Source organism: Ceratosolen solmsi, unplaced genomic scaffold (assembly GCF_000503995.2).
Source record: "Ceratosolen solmsi marchali unplaced genomic scaffold, CerSol_1.0 scaffold7, whole genome shotgun sequence".
Lineage (NCBI taxonomy): Eukaryota > Metazoa > Arthropoda > Insecta > Hymenoptera > Agaonidae > Ceratosolen > Ceratosolen solmsi.
Genome location: NW_011948413.1, coordinates 1,058,373 through 1,073,268, shown reverse-complemented (window position 1 = coordinate 1,073,268; position 14,896 = coordinate 1,058,373). Strand labels below are relative to the sequence as shown.

Sequence of the window (14,896 nt, the reverse complement as noted above, 5' to 3'; positions counted from 1 at the left end):
AATTTAAATGGAATAAAACAAATGATGAAATTGAAATGAGCCGATTATTTAATATTTAGCTACATTAATAATGCAAATGAAATGTATCATGTTAGAAATTATTTTGAATAATAATTATAAACACATTTTGTCTGGTACATTGTATAAATGTTAACTTATAGAAAACTTACTAAATCTTCTGAATACAGCTTCATTATAAAATGGACAGATATCTTGCAAAATTATTTGTAGAATTATAATTACATATCAATATTCAATAACAAAAATTGTATTGTATCGCTTACTTATTCAGCTGGTACAGCTATTACAGGTAGCGATTTTGATCCTTCAATAATAGCATTATCTAATTCTAAGACATTATTTTCATCACTGGCTAAAAGCAAAATAGTATGCTGCTTTCCATTTTGTAATAAATTGATACTTTGAGTTTTATTTCCAAGTAAAGAAATCTTGCTATTTTTTAGTAACTGTAATGTCGTCGTACCTCTATTATCGCATACTTTTACTTGACATGGTATTATTTTTAATGTTTGCTCATCAGAATTCGTATCAATTTCTATTATATTATCGGTTTGAGTAGAATTAGATGTAGAAATTAATTCTTTAAATTCTGAATCAGCAACTTCATGAGAAGTTATTATTTGTTCATCATCTAATACAAATACATTATTTTCAGGCTCTGCCTTTACTGTAAAAATAGGATCTATTGTTTCGTTATAATTATCAGTACACTCTTGATATTCAACAATTGCTTCTTCTCGACTATCAAACTGTTTTACATTATTTGTTAGATTTGTGTTAACACTCTGTTCATTAGAAAATTGAATTGTATCTTCTGTATATACGGAATCTTGTGCATAGTTATAATTTTCAAAATGTAAAGTGCCATTTGAGTCAGTTTGTGCAATGACTACTTCATTATTTTCAAAATTATTTTCTATTTCAGTCTCGTTTAAATCAGTCTTTATCTGCGATTTATTTTGAATTTCGTTGTAATTTTCCTCAGTTGCTATATTGGTTTGATTGTGATACATCCATATAGTATTATCAATACATTGTTGGACCTTACTTTCCCTTGTGCTATTACATGCTTGTTGCTGTTCCCAAGTGAATTCTTGATTCTCTGATTGATCCAATATAGCATCAGTTGCATTTATGACTTCATTTGATACATTTTCACATATATCCTGTTTTTTTCGACGATTTTTAGTTCTTACTTTTTTTGAATCTTCTTCTGAGAGATGTAATAATTCACCAGTTATTGTGAGGACTTTACCATGACGTGTTTTCAAGTGACGTTTGTAAGTATTTCGTGTTTTAAATCTGGAAAAATCAATTAAGTAATATATTTAAATTTGAAGTTCGTAAATATTTTAAATTTAAATAATACTGAAATTGTGAATATAATTTAATTTCATATAAAATTTAATAGCACTACGTAATTTTTATTAAATTGATAAAAAATATATCGTACAAAGATAAAATAAATACAAATTATACTTAAAAAATAAATTAAAAATTTAAGTACTTTTAAATAATTTAATAAAAAGTATTGATTTATTTTAAAACAGTAAAATCCAATGCTTAAAATATATGAAATACAAATTTAATGAATATAATAAATATATCCTGTAAATATCATGAAACGATTACAAATAAATTATCCACTTTTGAATATTGTAATTTTTAAATCTAATCCCGTTTAATACTTCATTTGCAATTATATTTTTATTAATGCATATATATTTATATACAATATGTGTCTTATTAAAATTACGTTAAATTTAAGTTTATTTTATCAAATTGAAATTTTTAAAATTAACAAATATATTATTGAGTAGGTTTATACATTATATTAATTTCATGAAAACTTTTAAATTAAATTATTTGTATATCAAACAATTATTTCGTCACATAATATATTTCTCCTTGTTACTTTCACTATACTATAATTTTTCATAAAAAGTTTGCATAAAAAGTATTATTATTATTTATTTCAAAAATTTATAATATTAAAACTAATAATATTAATCACCTTTGCCCACAATCATCACAACCGAAAGGTGCTTCTCCAGTGTGTCTTCTGCGATGCTCTCGAAAGTGCGACGGATGTCTAAATTTTTTTCCACAATCAGCGCATGTAAAACGAGTTTGATTTTGATGTATTAACATATGATACTTGAGACTATGTCTCCGTGTAAAAACTGCTCTACAAATTCGACATTCATATGGCTTAATTCCAGCATGACTACGATAATGTGATACTAAAGTTGTGGGAGCAGTAAAACTACGAGGTGGATCACAAATACGACATTGTAAATTGTTTCCAGTTGGATTGCCTTTCTTTCGAATTTTTTCAATTAATATAAGTGCCATTTCTCTTTCTTCTTTACTAGTGCCAATAAATTTCGCTTTTCCCTTAGGTTTCGCAGGCACAAAAGCATCTGGGACAGTATATGATTCTTCTTTCCAAAGTGTCATATCTAATTAAGTAATAAGTGTTACTTTTACAATAATTTAACAAATCATTATGAATTATTAACGAATTATGATTAAATGAGAATTAATTTAATTTCAATCAAGTGATAGTAATTATATAATAAAAATATTATATTATATATGTAAGAAAAGCTATTTTAATAATGAAGAATAAGATTTTTCATAGATAATTTACTCATCTATAAAAGAAAATATTAAAGTTTAAAAAAGTTAAATGAATATTCAATGTTTAATAAAAAAAAAGTAATATATCGTATCAATGTTTTATAAGGAACTTTATTATTATTCAACTGTCCTTGGTATAATAGAAAAATTAATCGTTAATACTAAAGATCTTTAAAATAATTAGATAAAAATTTCGATTTAAACTCTAAACAAATAAAAACTCTTACTTTCTATTTCATTATTTTCTGCAGTTGTGTGGTTAGAAGTATTTTCTGTGGTGTTATGAAGATCTTTTACACAAACGCCATTACTCTCAACTACCATTAACATGATCTAAAAATTATAAATAGAGCATTTAAGTATTATGTAATAAAGTTTTCTCTTCCTTCTCTTCTCATTGTATCTGAAAATCGGGCTTAATGTTTCTATTCCAAACCTAATTTTCACATGTGAACTACTGATTTTGCCATTTTTATTTTAAAAATATACTCACATTTTCATTACTCAATGAATTGACAGGTACTTTGTTAACAGTAGATGTAGATTGTTCGTTTATATTTTCGTCTTTAATATGTTCGTAATAACTATGATCTCCCAAGACTTTAACGTCTGATACTTCTTTTTTCACATCAAATACATGTGAATCTCGCAGGTCGCTAACTTTATCTTGATCTGTATTATTTTCTAATTCTTTTAAATTTAATTCATTAGACAGTATTTTACGTAAATAATTAGTTGATTTTCCTACTTTAATATCTTTATTTTCTTTATTTAGAGTTTCTTTATGAGGTTTCTTGGTCTGTTGAATTTTAGCTTTCTTATTTTGTACAGTAGATTTTGGTTTAGCATATTTTACAGCTGATGCTGTAAAAGAAGCATCTGAAAATGAAATAATATTAAATTAATAATAAGGATTTGTAGTAGATTATTCTATATAATTTTAAACTATAAACTACTTATTCTTCAAAAGATATATAATGTAATTTAAAATGGTTTTACTAACTATCTAGTATCTTCGTGTAATTAAACTCTTATTAAATTTTTTACAATAATATGTATTCATTAAAAAACTATATAAAGATATAAACTAATAATTGCATTCAACTCAATGTTATTTCATTACTTAGAAATTCAATTCTACTATAAATTTTGTAATACAGTATTGCACTCACAAGTCTCTGCATTATTTTTCAAAAAATCTAAATGATCTGCAAGGTGAGACTTAATAGACATTCTAGCTCTGCCTTCACTGGCAAAACTAGTATAATTTTGACCACATCCTGGTACTAATGCACATGAGTAGGAGTATTGTTTTCTAAGTTCATCACTGCTGAACACTGAAAACAGTTTGACCAATTGAGTAGCTGGCATAGACAGCAGCTGTGTAACATTAAAAGTGATTTGCTGACTCTTGCGCTTTATTTCTTTCTGCTTTATATTCTTGGTGTCTAATTCACTAAGCTTTTTTTCCGAATGTAATGTCTGGGATGCCACCTCGGCTAGCATATCCAGTAAGGCTCCTGGACTATCTCTTCCCATATCGTCTAAAATGAAAAATATGAATTAAAAATATTGGCTAATATTTTTAAGAAACCAAAACGATCCAATGAAGTAATGTTATAAAGAAATTGTAATATGATATTAGAAATAAAGGGATATATATGTAGTAAAATTGGATAATAAAAATTATTATTATTGACAGATAAATAAAATACTGATTAACACTTGAAAAATATATAAAATATTGTTCATTCTTACGACAGATGGTAAAATGTATCAATGAAACTAATGAAATACAGTAAAAACAAGAGAAACTTGAAAGAATGAAAGAAATTAAAATAAAAATCCACACATATTAAAAAAAGGTGAAGACCGATAAAAAGTAAGAAAATAATAAGGAATAGTGACAATGATCCTAGGTCATAAAAGCTTAAGGTAAAATGACTTAGATACGGAAAAATTGGTTCTTATGGTGAAATGGTTGATGCCAAGTGTGGTGGAAAAAATTCATGTCCACTTGTTGCTCTCTACATTGCCGGCTAGAGTACGACATTTGTGCAAGAGACATTAATTACGGCGTTCAAACGCGTATCTACGATTCGTATATACATAAATATATATATATATATATAACGCTTCTCGCGCGCGGGCCGCGCACGTCAAGACATGCGTCCAATATTCCCGGGTTAAAGTCCTTTATTAAGGGAAGCAAAAGACGAGCTGTCTCCTCGCCTCGAAAGAGAAGGAAGAACGGTGGCGCATCCCCTCGACTCACAAGCCAAAGAAAATTCCAACGACGATGGTGCATCCCCCATCGCGGCTTTTCTTTTTCTCATTTTGTTTTCCGTGAGCTAGCAATTACCACGATGGCAGCTGCAACGATTAATACAACTGATGATCGCTCCGACACGTAGCGAAGTCACTGCGGATCGGTGGCTTGCGCTAAGTTTCTCGTCTCGTCATAGAACTTTAAAAACAAAGTATAACAGGCGCTCTCGATTTTTGCGGTGTGTCTCACTGAGAAAATTTCTTGAACGCCCTTTGACATTTTGCGCTTACGGGGCCAAGCGGTGGTGGTAGTGTAATACAAATTACAGAACCAAAAGGGACGATCATGACCGCCGTGGCAGCGGCATCAAACTAGCAGACGCCATCGCGAGGACGCGCAGCAGACGGATTTTCGAGTCCTGGTCGTCTTGCAGCGCGCGGCGAACCCCCCGAGGGCCGCTGGCCATGGCGATGGCGACGTTGGCTATGGCAATGGTGATGATCATAACGATGGTTATGATGATGATCATGATAATGATCACGACGACGACGACGGACGATGATGATGATTACGATGATGATGATAATGATGGTGATGATGTAGTTTTGTTATACACGGTACCCATAAACCGCAGGAGTAACGAAGAAGAGCGCGCTAACTTACCTCTCTCGTAGCTGTACGTTGGCACACAGTCGACGCCAATCTTCGTGCTCATCCTAGCTAAACCAAGGAGACCCAGAAACCCCTCTAAAAACTTTCTTTAAACTGTAAGCTGAAATAAAAACAGCCCGCTCTTCTAAGAGTTACGCAGCGACATATCGTCAGCACATAAATCTATAGCGTGTTCTCTGTTCCTCGATGCGGTGAACTTGCCTCTCTCTTTCCCCCGTCTACTCTTTATTTCTTTCTGTTGCGCTTTATGCGTTCTCCTCTCTCTCCCACGTGCGCACACGAGCGTTCGTTCTGTCCTTATCTTATTCTCACTTATGTCGGCTGCGCGTCCATTCAACACAAGCGTTAGCGAGTTTGCCACCACCAGGAAAAACGGGGAAACGACGACGACGACGACGACGACGACGACGACGACGACGACGACGACGACGACGACGACGACGACGACGACGACGACGACGACGACGACGACGACGACGACGACGACGACGACGACGACGACGACGACGACGACGACGACGACGACGACGACGACGACGACGACGACGACGACGACGACGACGACGACGACGACGACGACGACGACGACGACGACGACGACGACGACGACGACGACGACGACGACGACGACGACGACGACGACGACGACGACGACGACGACGACGACGACGACGACGACGACGACGACGACGACGACGACGACGACGACGACGACGACGACGACGACGACGACGACGACGACGACGACGACGACGACGACGACGACGACGACGACGACGACGACGACGACGACGACGACGACGACGACGACGACGACGACGACGACGACGACGACGACGACGACGACGACGACGACGACGACGACGACGACGACGACGACGACGACGACGACGACGACGACGACGACGACGACGACGACGACGACGACGACGACGACGACGACGACGACGACGACGACGACAACTTTTATGCGTCGCTATTAAGAAAGAGAGAACAAACTTGCGCAGACGCTGTTCGCCTCACTCTCGTTTTGTAAACTTCTAAACTTGTGTATCTACTGCTGTTATGCGCTCTGTTACTGCGCGCTGAATCTCCGGAGAATTAATATTTATGCGAATAAATTAGTTTTAATAAAATAATTGATTTTACATATTGAATGGCATCTTTTTCGTAATATATTTACAGAAGTAAACTCCAAAATAATAATGTTCATCCAATCTTTACTTGCAAAAATGTTCAATTATTTTTACATTTTTTATAGAAACATTCTGTTCTGCAATAGCGGCCATGATTTTTCGAACTTTCATTCGTTTACTAAAGTATATTTGTTTCTAAACGATAAATCGTTTGGATATGTTAATCTAAATTGATATTGAATATTAATATTTTAAGAATATTTAATTTTTTAATAAAATAATGAAAGTTCTAACTTTAACGATTATTTACGTGATCCTTACAATGTAAATATAAATAAATCTTAATTAAATCTCATTCAATAAATTTACTTTTTAGTTTAATTACAGTTGTATTAATGAATTCATTTATGTATAAATATATATAGTTAAAGTTGCAAATGTAACTTATTTAAAGTACATCTTCAAAGTAATGGAATTAATTTTATTAATTTAATTTAAACAAACGTACATTTAAAATTTTAATTATAATAACTTTAGTTATACTATTTATATTTTTAAGATAAAAATTATTATTAAAAAATGATTTATTGCAGTCAATTTAATTAAAAATAATATATCTTTAATTTTACATACATTGGAATTAGAATTAAATTTTTTTAATTTGTTTTAGAAAATGAAAATATAATGTCAACTAAATTTACATACTATTTTCTTACTTGTTCTCCATATGATCATGGAGTTAAGTTTGTTATGTATTTTTTCTTATTTGGCTACAAATGCTATAAATTGCAATTATACGTGTTTATTTGCGACAGGATTTTCTTTCTTTTTCTCTTGTTCTTTTTTGTAGTAACGAAACGATTGAAGCGCCTCTTTTCCGAAGATTCTCAATACATCACCATACAGATAAACATTTCTATTTTAATTATGAAAAACTCAATTATAATCTTTATTATTTAATTGTTGAAGATGATTTACCTTTTTTTGTTATATATTAAATCCCAAAGTAATTTTGAAATATCGTGATAACTGCAATAATTTAGATACAGTTTATATTAAGATATATTTATTTCAATTATAATAAAGTTTTCCTTAAATGTAACTAGTATAAACTAATAAATTATAAACAGTTAGTAACATTCATGGTTCTATAAATGTTTAACTATACTATACATTAAATACATAAGAATTTTATTGATAATCCTTTATCATAAAATAATGATTTATATTTAATATTTGTTTTATTATGCCATATTTATATTAATTACATAAATAGATAAAACATATTATTCGATTAGAATTATTTAAAATAATCAACATAATAACGAAATTCTTTAATTTTTTACTTCATTGCAACAATAGATAAAAAATAAAAAACAATAGATAAGTAAACGTGAATTAAAATATTTGATCATTTATTTATAATTACATATAAAAATTTATGTTATTTAATATAGGAAATTATTAACAATATAATACATATAATACAATTAATAAATATAATACAAATTTAATTTCCGAATTAAAGTATAAACATGTAAAATACATATAAAACATAACATTAAAATTTGAGTAAAATATATAATTAACATATAAATAAAATATAAAATAATATAAACTATATTATCTAGTTAATGTATAATGATCAGAACATAACAAATAAAATATTTGTACTTATATTGTATAATTTCCATATACTTTGTTTCTGCCGTACATAGTACTTAGTTTAGTTTTATCAAAGTAGAGAAAACGTAACTTTTATCTTAAAAGTAACATTATCTTTTACCTTTGAATAGACTGTATTTTATGTAGCATTTAAGAATATAAAGTAAAGGCTAATACTCAAATATAAAATAGCATTCTATTTGCCAGTTAAAGTTAAATAAACTTGCTTAATCCTCTAATATAACCTAAGTGATTTTAAGGTTCTTATTGAATTTTAAAAATTTTGTAATTAAATGAAGTTGTCACAATTTTTATGTAAACATCATATAGGGCGACAAATTAGACAATTATGGTATATTCAAGGGAAAAAAAAACCTTTAGATTTTAATACGGAAAGTAAACTAACATCACAAGGAGTACATATTGAAGACGCTTTAGAAGTTACAAATAATTTAAGAAAACTGAAGTATTATTACTTAATAATATTTATAAAATATTTGTAATTAAAAATTTAACACATTATTATTAATTTTTAACGATTTTTTCAGTATTAAAGTCTGTAATTTTTCTGACCAAGTTGCTCCTATTAAAGTTGATACTCATCCATATTTTAATAACGAACCATGTTTTTTGTATGAAGATAATGATTTGTTAGTAAAAGGCCTTACTCAAGCCCAAAAAATTACGAATACAATTGTTTTTGATACACTTCCTGAATCTATAGAATCTATAACACAAGACCTTTCAGACAAAACCAATGATTCTGTAAAAAGGTATAGTGTTGTAAATATAAATGTACAAATATTTAACTTTATTATAAATTAAATATAATGAATCAAATATACTAAAAAAAATTAATTATATTATTAATTAATTAAGTTTATATATTTTTGTAATATTAATAATAATAATTAAATAGATTACATTGATAAAAATGTTAATGAATTTAATTTATTTCGCATCAATAAGGATAATAGTTTAAAAATCAGTATAGACAAAAATTTTTACAAAAAATTATCAAAGAATCATATATAAAAAAGAATATAGTTTATTATAATCAAATAAATAACATATCAAAATTTTCATAGCTTTAAAACTATATTAATAATTTATGAGATGAAGATTTAATATTTTAAGAATTATATTTGTTTTAGAATAATACAATCTTCTATTATATTTGATGCACATCAGCAATTATTGCCAAAATTAAAAGATCCAGATAGACCTGCTTTTAATTTTCCACGAAAATTTGGTATAACCAATAACAGAAAAACGTAAATTATTTAAAACTTTTTTAAAATTTTCCATTGATAATACATATATACTACTACTTCATGATTTATTTTTGTACAGATCAAATTTAAACAAAAAATTTATTCAACTTTGTAATTGCTTAAGTGGATCAAATATTGGCAATAGCAGAAGTATTATGGATGATGCATTTTTGTGTGTACCCTTTGGTATGTTGTCATAACAATCTAATTTTATTAGAATATTTAAAATATTTTGAATATTTTATAAATAAAAATAATTTTAGATAAGGATTTTCACAAATTTAAATTTTCATTAACAATAGACATTATGTTAATGTCAAAAAATATCTTGAGACCAGTCAGAAAACTTGATACAGAATATGAATCTATGACCTTACCGACAATTTATCCATTACAATATTTAATTGGTTTAACGAAAAGTCAGATATACGAATTTAAAAACTTGTATCGTATGTATTAATTTGATCAAATGCATGATTATATTCATATTTATTCTTTAAATAATGTTAGTTTAAGAATTTATATTTTGAAATGTAAATTATTATTTGTATCTATATTTACATTTTTTTAAAGATCTTAGAATCTTGTATAAAATAATAATATAAAAATTCGAATTATTGATATAAAATACGAATTAGATAATAAAATAAATCAAGGTAATATCATTTAATTATTTTAATTAAAGATTTTTATCACTTTTACGATGTGATTGATATTAATTTTTGTGTTAATTATAACAAAATCAATATTAAGAAAATATAAACTCTAAGTTCTGCTTGTTATTTAAAAGTATATATAATTATAATACGAGATATAAAATTGTATTATAAAGGTATTTATAATTTATAATACAATTAACAATATTAACTAATAAATAAAAGTAATAATATTAACATTTAATTTTATTAGCATAAATGTATAAAATTTATACAAATTATATATATATATATATATATATATATATATATATATATATAATGTTCCTGTTTATTAAAAGAGTATTAATTAAAAAAATTAATTATATTAATAGACAAAGGGGAGAAAAGTAAATATTTAAAATTGCTTTTATATAATAAAGAGATAAAATCTTAAAGACAGACATTATTTTAATATTTTTTATTCCTTATTTAAATAATTTAGTGGATTAATTCTTAGACTTTTTTCAGCATTTATTTCAGAATATAATAAAAAATATATACATACAATTTTTATATACTATGATAGTACTAAAGTTAAAAATCTAACAGAATTAGAAATAGAAGAAACACAGATATTTGGTAGAGCTCTTATCAAAGCATTTACAGCAGCGGCTAGTACTGCCAGACAAAGATATGGTGCTAATGTGAAAACCCTTCCTGAGCCAATAACTGTACAGTGTATTCATACTGATAGTAAAGCATATTATTTTTCAGTGTATCAGCTTAATACTTTAGATATTAATGGTGAAAAAGGGATTAAAAATTATTGTTGGGCCTTACCAAAATTAAATTTATACGATCTAGCTGATTATGTTCAAGGTATACCTACTCTAGAAGGTTATAATCCAGATGTGTTCAAAAGAATACTTGCCTTTTACAAGAATCAATAAATTTTATTTGATTAAATATATTTTTTTATTTGTATTTATTTCTTGGCCTTTTTAAAAAACTTTATATAAACTGTACACCCAAGAATAGCTATTTCCAGCAATATAATTAGTATTAAAACCAATTTATTTGTCAATATTCTTTTTTTCATAGTAATTAAAATTTTGTTAGATTTATTTAATTCTTGATCAGTTTCAATTATTCTTGACTTTGTACGAAGTAAAGATTCTCTTTGTTCCCCTAACTCTGAAATTACTTCAGTTCCAATTTGCTCTGTTTGTATCGATATAGCTTGTGATTTTGCAACAGATTGGTTTGATCGTTCAATAGCGGCACGACTATCTAAAAGAACACGCTGCTGAGCAAACTGATCACTATTCATTTTTACAATATTAATGTTTCTATATATAAATATTAAATATAAATATATTATTTCTCATATATTTTTTTAGCAACATACTACATGTTTTTAAAGCTGTAAAATATAAAATCATAATATAATTCAAATTTTTAAATAATAATTTTAAAAGTGATTATTGAACATGAATTGTAAAATTAAGAATCATATCCAAACAAAATATACTAACCTAAATTTTATCATTATTAAAATTCTGTTTACAAATGTTTACAAAATCTGTTATCTATTGTTTTAGAAATATTTATTTAATACTTAACAATTTGTTTTACTTCGTATATCATAAATATTAATTACTTTTAAATACTCATATATAATTTCAAATTTAACAACTCAAACTCAACAATTCCTTATTTTCCATACTGTAGAATGAAATTGTTGAATATATATATATATATATATATATATTTAGCTTTAAAAAGTCATCCAATCCTCACTTCATTCGAAATGCATGAAGGGAATGAGATGTACCATCCAAGAGTTTTTAATGCGAAATCAATCATTATTTTTGTTAATTATTTTGATTATAAATATTAAAAAAAAATAATTTTATACGCGTCAAATTCTAATAATGCACACATAACGAAGTACATGTAATACTTTGCGAGATAAAACAATTCTTCCTGTAATCGACATCAATTTATTATTTTTTAATAAGTGGTACCGAAAATGCAAAATTATATTCTTATTTAAGAGTTTTATAAAGATTCAAATCATTAAATCATAGAATGATTTAAACAATATAGAATTTCTATTTTTGTTAATATTTTATTACAATTATATTTTTATATTGTGAAATTTTTATTTAATTATAATTTATACTATTGTTGAAACTTAATTTATAATTTTTTCAATAAATATCTTAAGTTAAATGTATTAAAGAAATTAAAAATTTAAAAACTTTTTAAATTTAATGTATGTTAAAAAATATAGGAATATACAAAAAAGCAAGTCGAACTTGTCTATGGAAAAATCATTGCTTCTCTTGATTTATTGGGTGTCCATTTATATATTGTCTCACTTCTTAAGGCATTTGCTATTTCTTATTTTTTTAATTTCTTTTTATTTAAATTTTTTTTAAACTTTTGTATCTCGTTTCTTTGTAGAGATTAATAAATTATATTTTGATCAAAATATTGCCATTTTTATTTAAAATTTATCATCACATATACTAGTTTTTCTTTTAATAAACTAATTTCAAACTTTTGTGTATTTCACAATGTTTTTAAAGATTAAAAATACGGCTATAATTTGTTTTCTAATTTGTACAAATTTCTACTAAAAACTTTTATTCCCTTTAACTGAAAACAACTTTATAAAATTGATTTATTTTATAGATGAGTAAAATAATGGAAAATAAATAACTTCATTTACTTAATTTTAAGTAACATATAAATAAACATTTATAATCATATATTTATTACGATGAATATTATTGTATTAAATATTAAAATAAATAATTAAGGTATATAATTAAAAAGAGATTTTAATTCATATAATTTAATTATGTATTAATGTAACATTGATTTATTACTTTTCTCAGGATTAGTGCATTAACAATGTTTATAATATTAATAATGCAGAAATTCATAAAACTCTGTTCGTACACCGTCCTTTATGTGAAATAATAGATTTATTTCAAACTGTATAAATTAAGAAGTTAAAAATCTCAAATGTTAAATTATTTGGAACTACCACTTTGAAAAATTCGAATATTAAAAATTATATAGCGTACTATAGAATAAAGTCACTAATGATGAGATTTTGTCCAATCTTATTGTGACCTACAAAAGATGATTTGCAACGAGTATTTTTAAATAATAGCAAAATAAAACAAATGTTTTATAGATATGTAGTTCAATTTAAAAAATCATATAACACTGATAATAGAGCTTAAGAATTAATACCAATTAAGTTTACATATGTAACTACATTTTAGCTGTAAGAATACAATAACTTATTTTCTTTACTTATATTATACCCACATAGCATTCATTAAACTTTAAAAGTCGCATAAGTTAATCAGTGACAGGAAAGTTCAAAAAAGGTATATCATTAGCAATCGATTTTGTATCATTATGTCAGTGACAAAATTAACAATGATCGCTTTAGTAATAAAATTAACAATATTAGTCAATCAAGAGATTAAAAGAAAAACTATAACTGAAAATTTTTTGAAAATTGAAAAAATTTTATTGCTGAATAATTCTTTTTTTAGTTTGTCAAACAGCCAAAACTATTATTTATTCTTATTAAAAATAATAAAGAACGTATAAAATGATAAAATTCTATTATAAAAATATATTCAACGACAATTTTTAAAAAATATTCAAATAGTTTTACTAATTTTTCTATTTTTATAGTTTTTTGAAAAAAAAATTCATTTACTCAAATTATTTATTACTTTACAACAGTTTGTAAAATTTTATATTGTTTTAGTCTTGATTTAAAATTTTTTTTGGATAATTTTTTTTCAAAATCAATGACAATCAACTTTATCTTTCAGCTATTAAAAAAACTTTGATTGTGAGATTTGATTTAATGAAACAGGAATACAAAATTTGATTTCCCCATCGCCTGTCATTCGCAGGATCATTGCAATAATCAGTACTATAACAATCGACAATCGATAAAATAGTGCTTTAGATTTAATTCCACGCATAGAATTTGTCGTTAGATTACATTCTGAGTTCAATAAATTAACATTGTCATTCATTAATATTTTTTCACTCTGATTGCAAAGAAACTAAAACAAATTTTTCATGATAGAAATTGATTTATTTTGGTTAATTTTATTGGATGATTGAACAAATATACTTACTTTATTTTCTCTTGATTTTATTTGTTGACGTATGAACATCATTACTTTGCACTCATATTGTCCAAAATCTTGAATATCAGGATTATCAGATAGATTTGACAGTGCATTGTCGTAACTAATAATTTCTGCATATTCTCCATTGCACAAACATTTACTGTATGTCATCATTGATGACATTGATCATTAAATGAAATTTATAAACATATTTTAAAAACTTTATAAAATTAACAAAAACAAACTAAAAATATTAAAAAACAAATGACATTTCTTATACAATCATCAAAGCTCTTCAGATTGTAAACATATTAAAATGTAAATGAGTTATTAATAGAGTAAAAAGTTTACAGAACTCTGTAAATAAAAGATTTTTAAATATTGATATTTTTTATTTTTC

General features: G+C 26.5%; 4 protein-coding genes across 6 annotated transcripts; 1 reads left to right on the top strand and 3 right to left on the bottom strand.

Moving 5' to 3' along the window:
• Positions 1-65: 65 nt before the first annotated feature.
• On the bottom strand, positions 66-7,532 carry LOC105367222 (uncharacterized). Of its 3 annotated transcripts, XM_011505855.1 has the most exons (7): positions 5,597-6,026; positions 4,074-4,208; positions 3,837-4,001; positions 3,158-3,543; positions 2,892-2,997; positions 2,036-2,483; positions 66-1,323 (listed from the first exon to the last, which is right to left on the bottom strand). In XM_011505855.1, the coding sequence occupies exons 1-7, from the start codon at positions 5,646-5,648 to the stop codon at positions 285-287; spliced, it is 2,331 nt and encodes a 776-aa protein (XP_011504157.1). In that variant the 5' UTR covers positions 5,649-6,026; the 3' UTR covers positions 66-284. The 3 variants fall into 3 exon arrangements, with proteins under 3 accessions (XP_011504157.1, XP_011504156.1, XP_011504155.1); XM_011505854.1 differs by lacking the exon at positions 5,597-6,026 and adding an exon at positions 7,447-7,532 and having other exon boundaries at positions 3,837-4,208; XM_011505853.1 differs by having other exon boundaries at positions 3,837-4,208.
• Positions 7,533-8,464: 932 nt separating this feature from the next.
• mRpL37 (mitochondrial ribosomal protein L37) lies at positions 8,465-11,288 on the top strand. Its single transcript, XM_011505852.1, has 6 exons — positions 8,465-8,872; positions 8,955-9,179; positions 9,561-9,680; positions 9,760-9,866; positions 9,944-10,129; positions 10,847-11,288. Exons 1-6 carry the CDS (start codon positions 8,700-8,702, stop codon positions 11,266-11,268), a joined length of 1,233 nt encoding a protein of 410 aa, XP_011504154.1. The 5' UTR covers positions 8,465-8,699; the 3' UTR covers positions 11,269-11,288.
• A 6-nt stretch (positions 11,289-11,294) lies between these two features.
• Positions 11,295-11,884, bottom strand: Vti1b (Vesicle transport through interaction with t-SNAREs 1b). Its single transcript, XM_011505851.1, has 2 exons — positions 11,854-11,884; positions 11,295-11,741 (listed from the first exon to the last, which is right to left on the bottom strand). Exon 2 carries the CDS (start codon positions 11,646-11,648, stop codon positions 11,304-11,306), a length of 345 nt encoding a protein of 114 aa, XP_011504153.1. The 5' UTR covers positions 11,649-11,741; positions 11,854-11,884; the 3' UTR covers positions 11,295-11,303.
• Positions 11,885-14,128: 2,244 nt separating this feature from the next.
• LOC105367612 (uncharacterized) lies at positions 14,129-14,667 on the bottom strand. The gene is made up of 2 exons (XM_011506380.1): positions 14,503-14,667; positions 14,129-14,427 (listed from the first exon to the last, which is right to left on the bottom strand). Exons 1-2 carry the CDS (start codon positions 14,665-14,667, stop codon positions 14,191-14,193), a joined length of 402 nt encoding a protein of 133 aa, XP_011504682.1. The 3' UTR covers positions 14,129-14,190.
• Positions 14,668-14,896: the final 229 nt, after the last annotated feature.